The sequence below is a fragment of the Lutzomyia longipalpis genome, chromosome 4 (assembly GCF_024334085.1).
Source record: "Lutzomyia longipalpis isolate SR_M1_2022 chromosome 4, ASM2433408v1".
Taxonomy (NCBI): Eukaryota; Metazoa; Arthropoda; class Insecta; order Diptera; family Psychodidae; genus Lutzomyia; species Lutzomyia longipalpis.
Genome location: NC_074710.1, coordinates 15,783,273 through 15,795,991, shown reverse-complemented (window position 1 = coordinate 15,795,991; position 12,719 = coordinate 15,783,273). Strand labels below are relative to the sequence as shown.

Below are 12,719 nucleotides of genomic sequence, written 5' to 3'. Positions count from 1 at the left end.
TAGAAATTTAAAAATTAATAATTCAAATCAACTTTGCAAAAAAGTATGGCCCACAATTTAAAAATTCTAAAAAAGGAATAACCAATGAAAACTCTTCTGGAGTTTATCAACCAATAGAAGAATTTTTCAATTCTCTTTATTTATTTACATTTCAAACAGCAATATAGTTGGTTTTAACTGTGATTTCATTTTATTATCCAATTTAAAATAACGTACAAATTGTTATTTCTTCTCTCCATCTCTTTCTTTCTTCTTTTGAAGAATCCTATTTATTTTTCCTTTTAGAAAAAATTCCAGCCAAGTCAATAACATAAAAAAGAGAATTTTGGTATTAAATTTCCTCTGCTGAAGCTGAAAGAAAATTCAATGTATTTTAGATTCCGCAGAACAAACACATTCATGCCGCTGTTTTGACGCCGAAAAATTCAATCTTCAGATAATTTCTTGGTGTGACAAAAATAACAAAAACTTCTCTCTTTTTGGCACTAAAAAGATGCTGTGAGAATGCTCCCAATGCCACGCTGCAATATTTATTTATGGATGTGCAGATAAAAAGTCAAAATGAGAATTTTTTATTAACTTTAAATACTTGTTTTTTGCTTTCTTTTAGTGTTGTTTTTCACAACAAAATCCTTGAAGAAAGTTTTTTTTTTAAGAGAGAGAGAGCGGAATGAGAAATATTGCAAAGGAAGGTCATTAGGCTGATGAAGATTTTCTTATTTTCTATGAATTAAAGCGAGAAGAATCTCTCAAAGAATGTAGGCCAGGAAAATTAGCCAAAAATGGCGGAAAAGCTTATACAAATTCGTAGACGGCTAAATTTTGCACCATTCAATAGCAAAAATTCAAAGAAATCTTGTTTGTTAGGACGAAAATTGCGCTTATGTGATTGCTTTTTCCTCAAAATGCGATTTAATATTTTCCATACAATTTTCTATAGAAGCCATTGAATAAACAGGTGGCGCCGCGAGTAGTTCAACTAAGAAATTCAATTTGGCATTTGAAACGCAAACAAAATATTTTTGTTTTCATAAATATTAAATCGCATTTGGTGGAAAAAGCAATTACATAAGCGCAGTTTTCGTCCTAACAAACAAGATTTCTTTGAATTTTTGCTATCGAATGGTGTAAAATTTAGCCGTCTACGAATTTGTGTAAGCCCAAAAATTAACTTTATGGGCTAATGGTTGATGGTGTCTCTATTGCCAGAAGGTATATTTTTGCATAAGAAATTACCTTTATTTTCTCACAGAAAATTATTAAAAAAAAGCCCCAAGAGAAATTATTGAGTAACTTGTTCAAAGCTCCGTCAAATTGAGAGTCAAAATAACCAAATGAAAGCTCCATAAAATCAATTTAAGCTCAACAAGCAATCAAATAATGTCAATAAAGTATTAATTAGCAATGTTATTCATCAATATTGGGAGAAACTTTTGGAATTTCTGACTTGTATGGAGAGAAATGGGATGAAGGAGAAATATATATAACAGAAGGAAAAGCTTAGAAGCTACACGAAGAGATAACTTTAGTGGGCGGGGGGTGGGAGAGAGGTGTATGTAATGCAATCTTCTTTTGGAGATTTCCACTTCCTCTATAGTATATGTTTACAATTCCGGTAAATTATGTTTCCCACCCACCCTCAGCAACCCCCTCTCAACCCTCATAAAAATCCTCCATTTGATCTCCCCTGAAAATGGGGAAATTCTCATCTTCTTCAACAATTTATACTGTCTTTGTTTAACGCAAAAGAACAGGGAACATTCATCTCACATGGGGTAGTTGAAAGAACTCCCCTCATTGTGTCATACAGATGAGAATCCCACTGCTGAGGTTGCGCAGATGGGGGTAGCTCTCTCCGGAAAAGCCACACTCTCCCTCTCTCTTGGCCTTACAGAGAGAGTAAGAGAAAATGAATTTTCCGGCAGTCACACACCCATAAAGAAGAAAAAAAAAGAATAAAAAACACGACTTGTTATCTCACGAAGGCTCCACTTTAACGCAAATTGAGTGGGAGCGGTATCAATATCGCAACGACACAACTTCCAAAGCTCTCAAAGCCATTTCCTTCACTTTTCCGGTGCTTGTTGGTTGTAGGAAAATTCCTTCCATGAAGCTTTCTAGGAAAATTCCTGAAAGTTCTGCTGAGGAAGAGCAAAGGGACAGACAGGGGAGACTTCAAGTTAAAGCCAATGGGAATTGTATTAATAAAATGAAAGGACTTTTTGCTCTCTGCACAAGGGATGGTTTCTGGCATAAAAGGGGTTTGTCATTTTGAAATCTTTTGTACTTTTTTTTCCTTGCAATTTATCGTATTTTCAACGATTTTATCGGATTTTTGAATTCTTTTCTCTTCTGTTTTTGACGAATTGATAAAAATATCAGTTCTATCTATTTTTTTTATCTTTAAGATTGCGTGGGATCGTCAACACCTCCCACATATTTCTTTCTTTCTTTCTGAGCACATGGGTTGACCTTTCTTTTACTTAAAGTTCGTCCTAAAAAAAAAAAGAAGAAAAATCCTTTAAGCTCTTCTTGGACGTCCTTATAAGAGATGCAATTCATGGGATTAAGTGCAACATATGGAAGTCCTTTTGTGACATTGCTGCTGCTGAGTACTTCCTTTTGGGGAATCTCTCTCATAATCCATTCCATAAGGAGTTGAAATTTACGACTTGAGAGAGAGAAATTCGACACATTTTGCATTGAGGAGAAAAAAAATCATCAGTAGTGTCACGAAACCACATGAAACATGCTGAAAATCTCATAATATGTAATGCCCTGAAAATGCCATGATTTTCATATCTTCGGACCATATGGTTGTGCTACATATCAAAAGGTCCTCCATGGTTGTTTTGTCCTACCGTCTCACTAAAATCTAACATCGTCCCATCTGGTTCTCATACACACATTTCGGGGTTTTTCTTCCTTCTCCAGGGGTTGTTGTGAGTGTGTGGAAATTCCAGAGAGTAAAAAGACCTCCCACACACCCCGTCATATGAATGAGCTATTAATTAAAACAAAGGCCAACACAAACATTTCACCTCTGAACCCTTCTTTGCACGATGTCACTTTGTGAGGATCTCCCTTTTTACTTCTTCAACCTCTGGCATGCAAATAGGGGTGGTTTTGGGGGGTGGCTAAGGGGTTGCAACTGGGACAGAAGACCCTTCACTGCACCCAGAAATAGCTCCCAAATACCCACCGTAAAAGCATAGTTGAACGTTCCTCCTTTTTGCTGCAGGAACATGTAGAAGAGAGAGTTCTTCTTCACACAAAATACTCCCGCATTGACCATCTGGTGCACCCAGCAGAATGTCACTCCTCATGACCCATTGAGCATGTGACAAACCACACGGAGAATATTTATGATACTTACAAGTGTAATCGACCACTTCGACAGCAAACATCCCTCTTTTTTTCATGCTCAGCAGCTGCTTAACCACACATAGATAGTAAAAAGCATTGCGCGGTGATCAAGTGAAATTGATATCTCCCTGCTGCTGCTGCGGAGATTTATTCTTCTTCAAACAACGAAAAATTGACCAAATGTTGAGTTCTTTGAGTTCATTTAGTCGAATACAAAGCTGGAAAAATTTAATTGACTGGCCTTGCATTACAGACCATTTGTAAATTGTCTTTAAAAATAAAAAGTTTGAGAATGTTGATTAATTTTTCTTAACCCTTTCAGGTTCATTGGATCATACGCTGACCCAGAGGCTCTATTTTTAGAAAAAAGTTTCATTTTATATAGTTATTTTATGAATATTGAGTCCAAATTAATACAAGACTATGTTTTTACAATCCTTGATCATTTTATTACCACAAAAAGACATCCTTAAGGACTCACAGGATCAGGAAGGACGAAAAACCGAAAATTTTTTATTTGGAATTTTTTGCTGAAAATGTCTTATTTGAACTCAAAGGAACCCTTAAAAATTATTTTTAGTTCAACCAGCTCGCTAGATTGATTGTGGACCTGAAAGAGTTAAATTGATTTCTGACAGATTTTGAATGAAATTGCAAAACTGGGTGAATAGGATCAGAAGAAGAAAGAAAAATCCATGCCTTTTTAAAGATTTTTTATGATCAATACAATTTTTTTAACAGGAAATATAGCATTTATTTGATTTTTCTTTTTTGATAAGATTTTTTTTTAAGAAGCTGCAGCTAGAATTCATTAAAAATCAACATCAAACGTTAAAAAAATATCATACGGTTGAAAATCAATGTCAATTAATTGTTCAAATTTATTTTCAAATACTTTAAATTATTAAAAAAAATCAAAACATTTTGAATTATAGATTTGTTGCTTTCCTAAGACAATGAAAAACTGTCCTACTTTGAATTACTTAGTAACGAAACAATCAGAACTTTTGACCCACTGTTAAGTTTTTATTTTTTTAGTATCACTTGTTTAACGTTTCAATAAAAAAAAATCACAAACTTTACATCATAAAATAAAAACTCAACACAATTACTTAAATAAGTCGTTGAATCATTGACATAGTTTCCCTTTTATTACCACAAGTTAATGTTTTATTTTAATTGTTAACATCATTTACGATCATTAAGTGACAAATACAAGCTATGTATGATCTTATAATTTCCTGGTTTTTCGTCGGATCGGTATATTTTGAGATTTGTTTAAATCTCAAAATATACCGATCCGACGAAAAACCAGGAAATTAAGATCATACATTTCACGTCGGTTAAAACAACAGCTACAAGCTATGTATTTCAATGAAAACTCCGTCATGTGCTTGCAATTTAATTAGTTTTACTTTTTCTTCGTGTAAATTACTCTGAAATATAAAAGAGAAAAGAGAATCTTTTATTTTAGTTGTTAAAGTGACTTCAATTGGGTTAGACTTCCACTGTTAAAGAATGTTGACAACAAAGTATGATAATTTGAATAAAATCTGGAGCGGAGATGACTTCTATAGTCCTTTCTTCCATCCAAGCGTCTCAGCTGGACGAGCTCTTCTGTATCATTTGAATTTGAATCCTGAGAAGGTTTGTCAAATTTCCGTTGATGATGGAACAACACGAACCAACGGAGAGATCTACAAGGCTTCGCTTCAGATTGCGAATAGTTTGAGGAAACTTGGTTGTTCAAAGGGTGACGTAGTTACTTTTGTCTGCAGGAATACGCACGATTTGACACCTGCTATCTTGGCTGCTTTATTTCTCGGTGCTCCTGTAAATGTTCTTGATACTCAGTTCACTAAAGGTTAGCTCCTTACTCTGGCTTATTACAAAGCCTTTTTTTTCTTCAATTCCATTACTCTGGTTTATTACAGAAGAAATAGTTCACATGTTCAACATTGTTAAGCCAAAGTTTGTCTTCTGTGACGATGAAGTTGTGGAAAAAGTTGAAGCGGCTCTGAAAAAGTATGGAAGCAGTACTGAAATCTGCGTTCTAGGACAGAAAGTTCCCAATTTTCTCCACATAAACGATCTCATGGATGCTAAGGATGACAGGAACACTAAGGCAGATATTCAGTAAGTTGATGCTTCTCTCAGAAACTACTTGAAGTCCTAGCTTAGATAAACAAAAATATTTTCAGAAAACTCATCCTGCATCCCCCAGAAGTTGACAAAGACTCATGTGCACTCATAGTTTGTTCGTCTGGTACAACTGGCTTTCCCAAAGGCGTTGCCATATCGCATGAGTGCTTCATGAAACATTTTTACAGGCCTCATTTGTATAGCTTTCCCAGTATGGATGATAAAGTATTCATTTTTTCTTCTTTCTTTTGGCTATCTGGATATACATGTTTAATGATGAGCATTTCTTTGGGTATACCTCGTCTGATAACAAAGGATTCATTCAGTCCAGAGCGATGGATTGAAATTGTAACGAAGCATCGTGTGAGCGTTGTCTTAATGGGTGCACCTCACATAGCGCAGCTAGTTAAAAGCAGACTTCTACAAAATCATACAATGACTTTTGTAAAGCGCCTTATCTCTATGGGAAACATTCTACAAGTTGATATGGTCGAAACAATTACATCCTACATACCAAGTGGGAAAATCTCCAATGTCTACGCATTGACGGAAACTGGAAAAATCGCATCTGAAACGGAAAATGCATCCAATTTATCTGTTGGAAAACTCAATCCAGGTGTTCATGCAAAGATTGTCAATGAAGCTGGTGAGAAGCTTGGAGTTGGGGATGTAGGAGAGCTTTGTGTTAAAACCCAAACGGAATTTATGGTAACAAACTTCCTTGAAATCTGTTGTTCAGTGTTGATTTAATCCTTCCTGTAAATGCCTCAATTTTAGGAATATTTCAACAATCCTAAAGCCACAGCAGCTGCCAGAGACAGCGACGGTTGGATCCGTACAGGAGATCTTGCAAATTTTGACGACAACGGACACTTAATAATCAGGGGACGTAAGAAATTTATTCTCAAGCACAACAATTTCCACGTAAGCCCTGTAGAACTGGAGGAAATTCTCTGTAGACATCCTGATGTGCTTCAAGTAGCTGTTGTTGGTGTACCTGATCCCCTGTTCAATGATCTTCCAGCTGCAGTTGTTGTACGACGAGAAAACTCCACCATAGATGAAGAAGAATTTTTGAAGTTTCTTGAGGGGAAAATTGTGGATTTTAAGAAGCTCAGGGGAGGAATTTATTTTGTGAAAGAGCTTCCTACAACACCATCAGGGAAGATAAAAAGTGGTCTTGTTAAAGAAATGGCTGCAAAATTTTATAAAGAGAGACAAACTACTTAAAAATTTAGAAAATTTAAGAATATCCTTCAAGTATTTTAATTATAATCAAATAAAGTTAAGATAAATTGAAATCTAGGATGAAATTCATTACTAAATAAGTGAGGATTAAGTTTCTTCAAGTCAAGCATCAGTTCCCTAAGTCAGGCTGAAGTTTTCTTAAATCTGGATTCAGTTTTTTAAGTCAGAATTAAGCTTTCTGAGCTAGGCTTTGTTTTCAATTGAGGCTTAATCTTTTCAAGTCAGGCTTAAGTTTTCTTGAATCAGGCTCTAGTTTCTTAGTCTAGATTTTTTTTGGGCTAAACTTAAGTTAGGCTTAGTTTTTTGTTAAATACTTAACTAGGGTTGAGTGAGTTTAATGATGATTTTTACAAATTTCTGGCATCGGAATTCATAACAAAAGTCTGATAAAGCCAGATCTTACCTTAAAACTTTAAAGACCTGTCTTAAAAAAAATCATCAACTCAGACTAATAAACTAAAATCTAGTTTAAGAGAATTCAAGCCTGACTCAGTAAAGAGTTTTAGCTCTAGACTCCTTAGCTCTAGACTCCTATAGGAATACGGGGCAAACATTTATTTCACAGCTTTCCACACAAAAACAACAGTGATTGTCAATAAGACAACTCCACAGAGACTTATGAGTATTGTAAGTTCAAGACTGCACACACTTCCTCCGGCTGTTACACTCAACATATTCTCCGTCTTAAGAAGATCTTCTTTGCCACTGAAAAAGTCCCTGCAGGTAATTTCCTTCTTCTTACCACAAGTTATATTTCTCTTGCATTGATCGAAACTTGGATAGAAGTCCTCCACAACGATGATATCTGAAGGATCAGTTCCTGTGAAGCTTAGAAAATTTTCATGAATAAGTTTAGCTAATTTGTCTTTGAGAATAATATCGTTTCTTTCGGTGAAAATTATTGCTCCCTGGTTGTGTGTAAGGTTATCCATATTCCGGCATCCCCAAATGATTAAGTAGTTTTCATGAAGAAATTTAGGAGTTGACAGAAACCACTCCGTCCACATAGTCTCCTTGTGGCAACTGTAGAAGATTCTATTAGCTGTTATGGAGAGATTTCTGTCCAATTCATTGAGATGGTCGAATTTGAAATCTTCATTCACCGTATATATACAGAATCGCATAAAAAGTTGACTACAATGACTATTTTTGTACATCATTGAAAAATATCGGCATACATCATCATTTTCCTGATACTTATTGAGGTCCCAACACCCCAAGTCTGAGTACATTGATGACCCATTGAGGAATTCCGGGAGAACAGCAAAAGGGAACCAATTTCGTAGAAATTCATCATCATTCAGAAAAAAATCTATTTTCGGGGAATTTGGGCATTTTCCGGGAAAACTCTTTGTTGAGCCCCAATGAAAATTATTAGCCACAATGATGAGGGAAAGGAAAATCCAAACACTTGAACTAATCATCGCGTAGAACGAACACTATTTGGTTCCCCATGAGCTTCACTTTCCCCTTTTATATGAAGAGCTCTTAATGAAATTGGATTCAATAGAAGTTAAATTTATTTAATGAAGAATATTTGGTAAGAAGTAATATTATTTATTGATAAAATTTCATAATACTCCGGAAGGGATTTAAGAGCAAATTATAATAATTTAACACATCCAGGACGGCTTGACGCACATCGGCGTCCACTGACAGTTCTCAATTCTATACGCTGTAACAATTTGCCACTCTTTTTGCGTTTGACATTTACCCGGTAGGAACACTTCTCCAACATTTTTTCAGCCAATTTTGATTGCTGACTCGTGAGGTGTTCATATATGATTAATAAATTTTTATTTATTAAATTTTTGAAATGATTTGGAATCAGCATTTAAAAGATTTCAAATTAGTTGTGACAAGAAAATGGAATTATCTAGAATATTCTATTCTATTAATCTTGACATTGACAATAGAACGAATAGAACATTCTTTAACGTGCAGGCCGCCAAGACCTTGGAACTTCCTTAGAGCGCCAAGGTGGGGTCGTTGAACGACCCCAAGAAGGAAGTCGATTTTCTCATAAACCATACAACCGGGAACTGTCGGGTCGCTACCTTTAGACTCCTTATATAGTCCTCTTGCCCCTTGCGTCACAAATTTTCCACCACAAAACACGTAGAAGAAGATATTAGGGAAAAACTTTTTTCACTCATTTTTCACAATTTCTTCGTGAGAAATTTGCCATGAAGTTGACCGCAACTGCTATTTTTTTCACTATTTCCCCACATTCCCCTCACTTCCCGCACCGTGATAAATGGCAATATTTCTCGAATATTCTTTGCTCTTTACAACATTTATGTGCTTCTGACTATGTTTTATGTGATTTATGCTACTTATTCGCGATAATTCTGACACTGAGAAGGTAAACTGAGAAATAAAAACAACCCCACTGAGACACGGTTCATGACGTGACTAACTTCATTCTAAGAAATTTCCCGCAGCATGGCCGTTACACCAATTTTTGAATTCCCTTCTTCTACATTTTCCTTAATAACTTTTTTTGTGGTGGACGGATTGAGCTGAAATTTTTACACAACCTCCTCAGATAACCAAAGAACTTATTTCCAAAAGATGGGAACGCTAATTTTTATATTTATTAAGTTATAGCACGAAATATAGCGCTGGGGTCGTTCAACGACCCCGCTTGGCGGCCTAGAGGTTAAGATACTATTATCCTATAAAGAAAAAAATATGAAAAATATCATGTCAGGAGAAATAAAATTTTCAAAAATTAAAAAAAAAACAAGAAATAAGTAGAAGGATATTTAGAATATTCTAGTTTTTTTTAATTGCTCTGTCACAGAGAAGATTTTAGCTAAATACATGTATTATGAAGTTTTCAGAATTTTTAGAACAAAAAAATCAACCTGCTCGTTCACGTTATCATTACCATTTATTTTTAATATAAAATAATGTAAATGCTAGAAAATTCTCAAAATGGTTCAGAACGGATGGCGAAGCAATTTTTTTTAACATATCTGGTATATTTTCTCGTTTCAACATAACCTAATTTTTATTCTGGTGCCCGAAAAAAGTGAGAATTATGGAATAAATTAGCAAAGAAAAGCTTCCAGAAGTTTCCCTTTAGGCTATAAAATAATGTTCTAGCTGAAAATTTACATTTAAATTTTATTTTAAGTGTTTTATAGCGGAAAATTTCATCGTGTAAAACTTCAGGTGAGTTAGGTTATATATTTTGCGAAAAGAAAATTTTCCTCTTACATAACCTCAATTTAATTTTTGTGATAAAAAATGCTACGTAATGTTTAATAGCAAAAAGGAAACTCGTGTGAGAGATTTTCACTGAAATTATCCCATAAATCTGACTTTTTCCCACGTAAATATAAAAGTGCGGTTATGTTGGAATGAGAAAAAAATGCCAAATATGTCCAAAAAATTCTCTTCACCAATATCATACCATTTAAACTATTCCTCTGACTGTTCTGTGAGCTTGAATTTGATGTTCAACATACAACAGTTAGTGAAATCTTAAAGAAAGATTTTTGAAATTTAGATTGTGGAGCTTATTCTGGCAAAAATATTTTCTTTTCTATCTATTTCGTCTTACAAGGGATTTTGTAAGATTTGGCATTCCCACAAAAATTTCTTTTTCATTCTTTTATAGTAACACATACACAAACCTTCGAAATTAGAACACGAAAACAGATGTCGCTGTTAAAATTTAAGTTTTATCAAACGAAGTGAAACCGAAGATAGACGAAGTGAAAAGAGTTAATGTAAATAAAGAAAATGAGGTTAAAGTTAAGTGAATTTATCAACAAAACACAATGGATTATTCGATTTTTGGTAAAAATTAAACCCTTTTAAAGTATTTTTGCATTTTCCATGATGAATTAAGAGTTTTTTCTTAAATTTTTTTTATCTAGACTGGAAAAAAATTGAATCATCCGGAACCTTTGGACATCTGTGACATCCACGGATTCCGGGAAGAGATAGCCGGACAACCCCCAGGCAGCATGAAATGTTTATTTAATAAGCAGAATCCCATCCGGGGATGTTGGAAGCATTTGTGAAAAAAAAATAGAAATTGGTGGGACCAGCTCTAAAGAATGACCATAAAGAGTTTAATTGTAATCCAGAATATTCTTAAATAAAACGTCTTCCCATACTCTAATTTTTGCCTTTTTTCAACACTACAGAAGTATCTTTTAATGCAGAGCCTGTGTGAATGCATAATTCTAATCATCTTCCTCAAGGCCAAGTCCCAGGAAATTTTTGACATTCGTTGGCATAATTCACAAAAAATGGTCAGAGTTTTTCCACATATTTCACAATATTTTTTCTTAAAAAACAATTCCAAACACTCAGATTCATGTAAAATATCCGTCAAAGTAGTCAATTGTTGCCTATGACGATAAGGAATCATGCTTTGGTGGTCACAAAATGCACAAAAAGATTGAAAAAGCACCTCGGCAGGTCCTTATAAAACATATGATTTTGTAAGATTTTCTTACAAGTTATAAGAAAAAATTCGGCCGGAATACCAAAATCTTTTCTTTTCTATTATAGCAAAAATGTTTCTCGCGACGTGGTCTAAAAGTTGAACTGTGAAACTTTTTAGATCTTACAAATTTATAAGTTTTTTTTGTGAGAATGCCAAAAAACCTTATAACTCACGAATTGTAAGAAAAGAAAAGAAAATATTTTTGCCAGAATTAGCTCCTGTATTTTAATTTGAATATTATTCTTTTTTTATTGTTTAGTTTTCGATTATTTTATATTAAAAGAATATTTGTGTTTCACTTAAGTGAGTATTCTCTCAAATATAAATATTTTCTGATAACGTGCGAAGAACATAAGCACACTATGGTCCCACCGGGTAACATTTCTGGACGCCAGTGACTAATTGTTACATGTCGCGTAAAAAACCTTTGGGAAGTATTTTACCCGTCGTCAGTGTGTTAAGAATTAATGCACTGTAATTAATGGAATGCAGATTGAGTGGTAAAAATATTGGTAAGAAAAATTATGTATTTTAATAAATAATCGTTTCGGGCAATAATTGTCTCAAGAAAGCTCAAATACTTTGCTTCAAAAATTATCATGAACCTTTGCTCCAAATTTTGCACAGTAAAAAAAATTTATTTTGAAATTTTGTCATTTAGTTGGTGTTCCACTTCGTGGCCAACACCAAGTATTGTAATCGTCGGAAAAACCGACCCCCTCAGATCGGGCTCAAACTTGGTATGAGCACGTTTTAGACATCCCACATTACGAAAATGGTGGTGGAAAAAAAAGTGTTCCGGCCGGCCGGCCTGCCGTCCGGGACTCCACATTTTGCCTTATAACTCAAGAACGGTAACAGATAAAGACTTCCGGTTTGAAGTTTTCTATAGAAATGTGGGTGTAAAATTTCACTTTTTTGCATTTTTAAAATCCAAGATGGCCGCCGTCCGCCATTTTGAAACACCATCAACGAGTTCCCTTGTAGCTGGAGGTCTCAAATTTTTGTATGTTGTAAGGCTCAGTGAGACGTTTTCATCAACAATTCATACTTCAAAATCGGTCAAGCGGTTTAGCAAATATGGCGGCCTAAAGCAAAAAGTGTTTTTTCAATATAACTCGAGAACGGCTTGACCGATTTTGATCATCTTGGTATCAAATGAAAGGTTTCAAGAAGCCCTACAACTGTCTAAAACATTCCAAGTTCCAAAAATGACCGAAAGAGGCGTTAAAATCAAAAACAAAAATTGCCTAACTTTAAGGGGCAATATCTCCGAATCCCCATTAGGCAAATCTTTAAAATTCTGATATGTTGTAGCCTGACTCAATATCTTTAACCAGTCCAAAAATGAAGAAAATCTATGTCGCCGTTTAGAAGATATCGCAGTTTAAAAAATTCTTGAATTTGAAAAGTTCTAAGAGTCATATCACCTGAAGTGCTTGACCGATTTTGCTCATCTTGGTATCAAATTAAAGGTTTTGCAAAACTCTACAAC

At 34.6% G+C, this 12,719-nt stretch overlaps 1 protein-coding gene across 1 annotated transcript; it reads left to right on the top strand.

The window, feature by feature from the left end:
• Positions 1-5,943: 5,943 nt before the first annotated feature.
• Positions 5,944-7,524, top strand: LOC129794554 (luciferin 4-monooxygenase-like). The gene is made up of 3 exons (XM_055835310.1): positions 5,944-6,216; positions 6,286-6,682; positions 7,322-7,524. Exons 1-3 carry the CDS (start codon positions 5,944-5,946, stop codon positions 7,522-7,524), a joined length of 873 nt encoding a protein of 290 aa, XP_055691285.1.
• Positions 7,525-12,719: the final 5,195 nt, after the last annotated feature.